This window comes from Kryptolebias marmoratus, linkage group LG20 (assembly GCF_001649575.2).
Source record: "Kryptolebias marmoratus isolate JLee-2015 linkage group LG20, ASM164957v2, whole genome shotgun sequence".
In the NCBI taxonomy this organism is placed as follows: domain Eukaryota; kingdom Metazoa; phylum Chordata; class Actinopteri; order Cyprinodontiformes; family Rivulidae; genus Kryptolebias; species Kryptolebias marmoratus.
Window position 1 is genome coordinate 18,117,645 of NC_051449.1, and position 9,813 is coordinate 18,127,457.

The following is a 9,813-nucleotide window of genomic DNA, read 5'->3' on the forward strand; positions in this document are numbered from 1 at the left end:
GACTTCATGAACCACTGGGCGAATTTAAATGAACCTTGCAGAAAGTAATCACTGAACGTATGTCTACAGCTGATTCAATTTTAGAGTCAGCCTGATTCAAAATGGCCGCCACAGCTAATCGACTGTAGCGAACACCTAAGTGGCTATGACTCGGTCAGTTTTGCAAATACTGAGCTAAAATTTGACATGGTGGTAGCTGAGAATCATCCTCAGCACACACTCCAAGCACTAACACACCTGGCCAGATCTCGCATTTGACCAAATGCATAAAACTCTTAGTTATATATAATCTACGTTTAAAACACTGGCAGGAAAGGTGGGGTGCGACATGCAATCCCTTTACTTCTCGTTGTGTTTACTTCTTGTGTTTCTGTTGTTCTGGTTCTTAGAGTGAGCTTGAACTAAACTCAGTCTGTTTCTAAAAGAGAAAATTGCGCCCTCTAATGCACAAACTGGTCATAACTTCATTCCTTGTTTCAGCTGTATTTTGTGTTGTTTGGTTTTAGTCTTTCTGTATTTATGCTTCAGTTAAATGGAATGCACTGCTTTTAGATCTGAGAGAAGCCCCCACTCTACCTTTGGAAAAAGGCTGAAAGAATATAATTTTGCACAGTCATACTATTAAATTATTGTTGTCTGTGTTGTTTAATTCCTCTTTATTTTTTCATGTCTAGTTTTGTTTTGTCAAAATGTGTTCTTGTTGGAAGACACGCTGGGCTGATATGAAGAAAATCTGCTTACATAAATACAGTTTGATATGATTTGAAGTGAGACGTACCTTTCTTAAAGCAATAGTTCAGATCCTTTGAAAGGTTCTGTGGAAGGTAAGAAGAAACCATTATCTTACCTGTTCAAGGTCGCTCTTTGAACAAATGAAGGAATCAAGTTTGATTCTGACCAGACTGATGAGCTAACTGCTCATCCAAGCAAGATCAAAACCAGATTCCTGCCATCTTAAAACAACTCCAAACTCAAGAGTTTCATAAAGGTTTTATAAGCTTTTATAAACCATTACATCATTGTCCATTTTGCTTTGCATTCTGGCAGAAATCGGATATTTTTGCATGAAGAAACATTTTAACTTCAAAATATCTGAACTATCGCTTGAAGATTCAGCCTTTTTTCACCCAAACTATTGACAAAGGTCAGTATACATGCTTCAGTCTTCTGACTTTGCATTAAGGATCATCTACATGCAAGTAGTCATGACAAACACACCCAGTGTCTACAACCATTCCAAATATTAGTGAGCCAACAAGTTATCATAGCTTTTGTGTAACATTGTCTTAAACTAGAGCCCATTTTGTTTTACTCCAAAAAGGCTTTTTAATATAGAGATACAGAAAGTACAGCTTAACAACAAACAGACACAGACTTTGATTTATATTTATAAACCTAAAGGTTTATAGTAACTTTGATATCTTCAAACGTGTTACAGATACTCATACAACAACACTAATAATATTCACAAAGCTGAAGGGCAGAGGTCACCCACTAGATCATGCCCTCTCCGGGCTCACAAACACTGCAGATGTGCTTTTGTTTTGACAGGAACAATACCAGTAAAAGTGAACTACAATAACATGAACAAGTTTTTTTTTCTTCATCATAACCACAATATGGGAACAAAAGATTTAAAATCCACAGTAACACATTCATATAGATACATTTGTCGTCTCTTACTGAGCAAAATCTCTTTTGCTTACCTACTAAAAAGACTCAGATGTTGGATTCATTGAGGTTTGAGGCAAAGCTAGACTGTAGCATTTGTCAAAACCATTGAGTCTGATCTGATTGAACCTCCTTTAATGCCATTTGGATAAGATTTCAAACGTGACACAACAGCCCAGACATCTTTACAAAATGACATAAAATTAGTTAAAACACATTCTTTTGTTTCCTTATCGGTGACCCAGTAGGGAATTGACAATACCCTCTGGGCCTGCTGATGAGTTCAGTTAATCACAGTGAAATAACCTGTCCCAGATTTTTGTTTTTCTGCAATAACACAACAAGACCAAGCTGACTGACTTACAACAATCACATACAGACATATTACTCTGACTATCAAACTGATAGGTTGCCTGAAATGTGTTAAGGAAGCAATACTATGCACATGTTCATATAGATGTGCTAAAAGGCAAACAAAACACCAGAACATTTTCCAACTAATCACACTGCGTCAAGCTGTGAACCTTCTCTTGACTCCTCCCCAGCTTCCTCTAAGATTCTCGGATCCATCGGTGGCCGCGCAGATGATTTTGAGGGCTGTGCTGACTCATTTTTGTCTTGGTCATTAGTTGTGTCAGTACTGGTGCTGAGGAAGGTCTGGTACTGGTTCCAGAAACCTGCGGAGCTCCTGGTGGCTGGAATATTCAGGGACGCCATAGATGTAGACGAGGGAAGTTGGTCAGACGACGAACGACTGCTTCTGGCTGGTGGACGAGATGTCTTGGGTACCCCACCATGGTGCTTCATGTGTCCCTGGAAATTAGCAGAGTTTAAATCAGTTTGATTTCTATTATAATGCTTATAATCATTAGAAAAAAGTTAAGCTAGATATGACTGCTAAATGTTAAAATGTAATAGAGAGTGACATCAGTGAAACGTTTAGTTTTACACAAGACTTTAGCAGAAAGGATTATCCTTTATGGTGCACACTGGCTAACATTTTAACCCAGTAGGAGTTATTTCAGACTACACTATAAATTGTTGACCTTACCATAGGTTGGTTGGTATTGTTGAATGTAAAGCTCCCCTAAAGCTAGAACATGTGTTTTAACTTGATAAAAGCCCTGTTCTACAACAATTGCATTAAAATACATTTACTGATTGCATAAGATAAAATAACTTGCTAACCTTCAGTCCACTGCGACTGGCGTACTCTTTTCCGCACTCAGCACAGCAATAGGTCTTCTTCTCAGGACGTGACATCGGGGATGGGAGGGTTGGAGCTAGGCTGATGGGCACAGAAACATCCAGAGCCTCGTTTGAAACCAGTCCACTTATTTTAATTCCTTCAGCGCAATCTTCCCTCACATATGAACCAAAATGAGAGCTTTGACGTGTCTCTCTTGCAGAAGTGACTGTTCTTTGTGATTCACCCCTAACTTTGGCTGCTAGGTCGTCTGCATTCACCACCATGGGCGATAGTTTGGGGTCTTTGTCAGGCACAGTTACTTGGTCTTGTTTTGGTGTTGGAGGTGAAGGAGACTGATCTCTGTCTTCTTCCATGGGTTCAGGTGACTGGGGCTTTGGGGAGGCTGGGTTTGTTTCCATGGCTGCTTTTGCATTAACATCAAAAACTTCTTGACCAGGGATGGAATCAGAGGTTGTACCAGGTCGAGTGTAAGCATAATGAGCACTAATAGCAGTTGTGCTTTGTAAGCTGTCCAGATCAGGTGTGGCATCAAGGAAGGCATTTAGGGTAGCTGATTCTTTAGACTCTCCATGATCATCTAGCATTGCAGAAGATGACTCTGTGGTTTTGTTACCACTGGATAGAAGGGATGAAGGATCAGATGTAGGAATGTGGGTATCATCCGAAAGTTGTTGATGGACATGACTGTCTTCGCCGGCAGGCAAAGCTTGATCTGACTGCTGGGAGACTGGCAGATGTGCGCTGACACAAAGAATAGGGGGGTCAGCAAGGCCTGGTGATGGAGTTTGTGTGATGGGATTTAGGAAAGGTTCAGGGCTTAGGTCAATGGGGGGCATTTTATCTGGGCTAGGGGATGGAGACTTGCTGAGACTTTTCTTGGCAGATTTTACGCTGACAGAAACAGGGATTGAGCCAACTGTTAGTGTTTGACATTGTGAGCTTGGAAATGAGTCTTTAGAGAGGCCGGCTGGAGGAGGTGTTTTACTTGAGACAGGATTTTGGTCAGTGGACTGGGACTGGGATTGTATCAAGGATTTAGGACTAGATTCAAGTGGCATCTCCTGTTTAGAATCTTCTGTGCTGTCTGGAGGCAATTGTCCACCAAGGTGCATCCGTATGTGATGCTGAAGAACAAGGGCATTGGTAAATTTACGCTGGCACAGTGGGCAAGAGTTCTGAACACGCGCATTGGGTGGTCGAGCATGATGGGTGGCAAGATGTGAGCTCAGGCTGCCTTTAGTAGAGAAGGACCGTCCACATATTTTACATGGAAATGGACGTTCTCCAAGGTGCGTGGCCTGGTGTAGCCGCAGTGCTCTGGGACAGCTCAGCACCCGGAGACAGACCCCACACTGATTGGTTGCCAGGTTATGTGGTGAGCCAGTAGTACTTAGTGATGGTAGCGCTCCACCCACTATTGCATTTGCTCCACTGCTACTCATTCCCAGGGCAAGAACCATTTCCCGGGTAAACTGTGAAACAGAGGTAGAAACAACATTTGAAGATGGAGATGCCACAACATATGTGGTGGAAGTGCTGGCATTTGTGAAATGACTGTTGGCTGAACTCGCAGAAGTGGACTTAGGACTGCCAGATAAAATCTCAAGCATGGAAGTAGTAGTAGAGGAGGAAGTCCTTGAAGAACAGGAGAGTGGAGGGGCCTTCTCTAGCTTCTCCACCAGCCTCTGCAGCTTTGAGGTTTCAGATGTAGGAGTAGCAGTAGTTATGGACGAGGGCAGAAAAGATGGAAGGGTGGTAGTGGGTTGACCAAGAACTTTAGGAAAGGAAGAAACAGGGAAAGAAAGTTGGGAATGGCCGGAAGAAGTGTGTTGTTGGGAGCCTACGATAGAGGGTAGCTGGCTACGTAGCAAGCCCAATGCTGGATGGCTGTACAAAGGCGAGTGTGCAGTTTGGGAAGAGGAAGAAGTAGAAGTAGTTGGGAACAGAAGCTTTGGGAGGTGGGCTAACTGAGAGTAAGCTGCAGGAGGCAGCAGTGGTGCATGAGGTGGAGTGTTTTCATCAAAGTGCTGCTGTTTGGCACCTTTGAATAACCCAGCAAAGGTAGAAGAGGAAGACAAGGAAGGGCTTGAGAGAAGGGAGGTAGCCAAAGAAGAAGTGGAGGTTGAAGAGGAAGAGGATGACTGGGATGAACAGGAGGCAATTGAGGCTGCAGCAGCAACAGCCCTATTTAGCTGCAGGAGAGAGTGAGAAATCAGAGATAAATCCACACTAGGAGGAAGAGGCAGAGTAGAAGGAGTTGATTCCTCAGAGGCCCCCAGAGAAAGTCCACCACTAGTACCACTGACCTCCAAGTTATCTCTGCACCTTTCATCCTCAGGCCTAGTTTTTGGCTTCTTTTGTGTAATATTCAATCCACTAGTACTACTACCACTGTTGATGATCTGTCCTATATCTGATACCCCTGTGGCCCCTAACGCTACCCCAAATAATGATGGTGGCAGAAGTGAAAGTGAGAGCTCGGGGTTTTGTTCACGGTGGCGAAGGAAGTGCACCTTCAGGTTACCTCTTGTAGTGAAACGACTGAGGCACACTGGACATTGGTAGGGTCGTTCCCCTGTGTGTGATCGAATATGTATCTGCAGGGCAGAATCACTGCTGAAGATTTTTCTACAAAAACGGCACACATGCTGCAGACGGCTAGTTGCGTTGGAACCAGATGCAGAGAAGTCAACACCACCAGAGACAGACTGCAGTGTGCGTTGGGAATTTGGAATAACAGATAATTGTGTGGGGAGGGATGAATTTAGAAAAGATATGTCACTCTGCCCACTCGCTGAAGTGGTATTAGGAGACTTCTCATGGAGATATCGATTGGGTACAGCTAGAGCTAAAGGATAGGTGGAGGAAGACATGGAGCTGCCTGCAGAGGAAGTGGTGAAGGGTGGGGAACATTGAGAGCTCTCCCATGGATGACCATGAGTGACTGCGGTTGCCCTTGCTCCTTCCGTCTGTGATTTGTGAGGCTGCAAAATTTGAGATAAAGATGTACATGGTTGTGTGGGTTTGTTTGCTGTCTGAGAGGGAAGCAGGGAGGAGAAACATGCCAGGAGAGGAGCCACAGTGGTAGAGGGCTGAGTTACAGCTGGCTGGGATGTGTTTTTGCTACCTTCCAGGCAGAGCTGAGGCAAAGGTGGGAGGACATATTGGGAGGGTGCATCTATGCTATAGGAGTCCCCACCAAGGCGTAGCACCTGTCTACAGATCTCCTCTGTTATCTGCATTTGGTGGATCTGCCGTTGCTGCAGCACCCGTAACTCTTCTAGGATCAGGGCAATACTCAGTTGGGTCCTAACAGGTGCAGCTGAGGCGGATGTTAATCCTGGGCTTGGTGTGGGAGTAACAGGACTTGGGGGGCCCTCGGGTACCTGACTGGGGCTTCCAGGGTGTGGTGGAGGACATAACAAAGCTGAGGACGATAAGGGAGAAGAGGATGTAGTGGTAGTGGCGGATAGCCCCAGTTTAGGAGAAGCCATGTTGGAAGGCTAGGAACAGGGGATGAAGGCACTTGTGCAAGATGCAGAACTGCAACCCGACCGTTGAGAGGCAGGCAGATATTGTGTTTGTGAAGCGAGAGTAAGGAAAGCTGAAAAAACAGAGAGACCAGTCTGTTTCTGAGGGACCGCTGGGAGGGCTGTCTTGGTGAATTAGGTAGTATCGACCCCTCTTTGGGTATTGTTGGGGTTTGAGAGCTTTTGAAAGGTGAACAGAGAGCAATAAGCAGATTGGGGCTTTGAAGAGAGCACTCCAGAGAATCTGTGATGTTTGTAAAGGAATGCGTCTTCAGTGGCAAGTTGTCATCTGGGGAAGGTTAAAAGAAAGCAATCTAAATTTAGTGAAGAAAACAATGTTTTCCATGAAAAACACATCAGTAAGAAATTAAAACAATCTTAAGTTGGTTATTTTAACCTCTAATTTCATTTTATTAACCCAACATTCATCTTTAATTCATTTATTTTCATTATGTATTTTTTTCCCCTCTATTTCAGTTTTCATAAATTGTAGTCTCCCTACTGTTGTCTCTACAAGAACAGACATCACGCATGCAGGCACACATTCCTACATAATGGCACACGAGCATCTATCTATCCGGCTGGTGTGCAAGAACACACAGAGGAGGCAATCTTGTTACCAGGGCAACACACACGACAACAGACTTTACCCTTCGACCCCGTCTCCATGAAAAAGAAGCCACATCGGAAGGTGTTCCGCCATTTCTGCCTCTTTCACTTTCATCTCATTAAGATCTCCCTCCTTTTTTAACGTGTTAAGGGTTAGATCCTGGTTGGGTACTGGGCACCGTGCTAGGGTCTGACTGGCTTACAGACGAGATCCTTAACACACTGAAGTTGCTATTCCGACATGGTTTAGGGACAAGCAGAGGGAGTGAGGTGACGTGCAGTGAAAACAAACAGGCCAGCAGACAGACAAGATGACTCACAAATTATTCGGCGAGCGCATTTAGACTGGGTACGCACATGTGGAAAGTAAGAAAGTGCGACACACATGCCAGTACACAGAAACATATTGAACTTACTGCTATTTGCTTGAAAGCTACACATTCAAGACACTGATCCATGTCCTTGCAACTTAAGTGGACAAACAGACTCAAATGCACACAGCTGTGCGCGCGCACACTCACATGCACACTTCTGCATTCACGCTTCAGTGGTTGACAACAAAGCTGAAGGGGACAATGAGGCCTAATACCACTGCAGCACGCCTTAAACAGTGCATCACAAAGTTTCCTTTGCCTTCATCTCCTCGTGCTCATCCTCTGCCTCTTGCTCTTCGAGTTTTTAAATTCAACTTCTGTTCTCTTTAGCACACATTCCCATCAGGATTTAGAGTCTATCTCTGAATTCTGGGGAGTCTCCATGTTTGAATCTTAAAGTTAGGAGAGATGACGCTTGGATTTAATCAAACAAATGAGGCAACGTATTGATGAAACTATAAATTCCACAAACAATCCTTCAAAAAGTCTAGAATAAAGGTAAATCATGGACCAGGATACATTTTACATAATAAACGGGCCAAAAATTCTGATTTAGATTAAACACTAAAATTAGATGTTTAAGGAGCTGCTACTTTCCTTAGCAAAATAGTAACAACAGTGGCACAAATTAATAATTCACCGACAAACTCTGTGGTCTTTGCATTTTTCCTCTCTAAACAATCTTTCTGTTTCACTACACACAAAGATCTGACAGGCAGCGAGGGTCAGGCTCAAGATCTGTTGGCTCTGTTTCCAGCCACGGATGATGGGTCAACACATGACAATTATAATGTCCCGCTGTGCACTGAAAAGGTAGGCATCTACTCTGAATTATTCCAGACTTTGACCAAAGAAATAATAATCATTACAAATCATTGTCTAAACTCAGACACTGGATGATCCGGATCAATTGGACCAAATTAATCCTGATTATGTTGGTTATGTGCTATGCTGGGTGAAGATAGAAATCACAATTTCTCTCAATAAGTCTCTTTTCTCAGAACTCACTGCTGGGCCTCCTTCTCATCCACACACACACACACACACACACACACACACACACACACACACACACACACACTTGTTCATCCACTAAACTACTTTGCATTCAAATGGCAAGTGAACACTCAGTCCTTTGAGCCAAGAGTCCACTGCCTCTCCTTTTACATCAGAATTCAACTTTATCACACCATTGCATTTGTCTGAGCTTCCAGCTATCAAATATTAGGACAACTAAAACCCTTGTTTAAACCTTTTTGTTTGTGTGAAAACCTCTTCTTTTTTTTTGTTAAAATCGAACATTTTCTTTGTCATGTGGCGCCTGGTGATTCCCATAAACCATTTTCGGTTAATCAAGTTGTTTGCCGGATCGACTGAACCTTTAATTCGGGTTTCTGCCAACAGAAAGGCTGAGATGAGGAGGAATGTGCAACAATGGCGTTCGAGGAAGCACAGCTGAGTGCACATCACCATCTTAGAGACTCTCCCGACACATAATGCCACTGAATGGAGGCACAATGCTCCCTTTTCACCACCGAGCCGACTGCTTGTACCACGTGGAGTGAAAGGTAATGAAAGAAAGGACAGAGCCAGACATTTTTCTTTTTCGTCCCGGCCCTGTGGCAGCCTCAACACCCCTCCGCCTCTGTTCCTCTTTGGGGCTTGGACAGAATTCTAAAGCACATCATGATTTAATGTGAGGTCTGCTGAAATGTACTGGGATCAAATGAAATATTGGAACACGTAGTCATCAATGCATTCACAATCTGATTTATATATATACATATATAAAGGTAAACAACAATAGTCTAAAATGTCTGATTTGGGCTTTGAATAGGGACTTGTCAAATTAAATGAATGGGTGATGTAGACTAATTAGGCTAATAGGCTACGAATAATAAGAGGTGGAAATTATTCCACGCAGCTCATAATCACTTTGTCAAAAATACAAAAGATAACTCCAAGAGTTGCTAAAACAGCCACAGCAGTGGATATTATCGCGTTCAAAGCTGTTTTATTTCGTGCCAGAAAGACATCCATCGCCTTTTATGCCGTGCCATTTTGCTCCTCCACGAGATGGCTGGTCGTTTTTTTTTTGTTTTTTTTTTTCTGTTGTCTTTTACGCCCATGGTTTCAGAAATCAGCGCCAAAAAGCGTCCGGGAGATGCGCGCGCCCGCTACTGTACAGCGACCTGTTGCTCGCCGTGCGCGCGCCACCCCCCTACATCATAACAAGTTATGATTCATAAAATATGACGACTGCCCCGGAAAAAAAAAAACGCGCTTCCGGATGCGCGTTTGCACCGCGGGGCCGCTCGCCTGCCGACACGGTCCTGTGGAATAAAGCACAAAAACAACTCACCCTGTCGGAGACGATGAATTTTTTTTTATCTCTTTTTTTTTTTTTTTTTTTTTTTTT

At 43.6% G+C, this 9,813-nt stretch overlaps 1 protein-coding gene across 1 annotated transcript; it reads right to left on the reverse strand.

Moving 5' to 3' along the window:
- Nucleotides 1-1,014: 1,014 nt before the first annotated feature.
- sall2 (spalt-like transcription factor 2) lies at nt 1,015-9,813 on the reverse strand. The gene is made up of 3 exons (XM_017420900.3): nt 9,757-9,813; nt 2,860-6,700; nt 1,015-2,484 (listed from the first exon to the last, which is right to left on the reverse strand). The coding sequence occupies exons 2-3, from the start codon at nt 6,373-6,375 to the stop codon at nt 2,173-2,175; spliced, it is 3,828 nt and encodes a 1,275-aa protein (XP_017276389.1). The 5' UTR covers nt 6,376-6,700; nt 9,757-9,813; the 3' UTR covers nt 1,015-2,172.

Coding starts and splice junctions, on each gene's coding strand:
- sall2 (XM_017420900.3), bottom strand. CDS start 6,375: ATGGCTTCTCCTAAACTGGGGCTATCCGCCACTACCACTACATCCTCT. Junction 2,485..2,859: donor CCAGTCGCAGTGGACTGAAG/GTTAGCAAGTTA, acceptor GCTAATTTCCAG/GGACACATGAAGCACCATGG.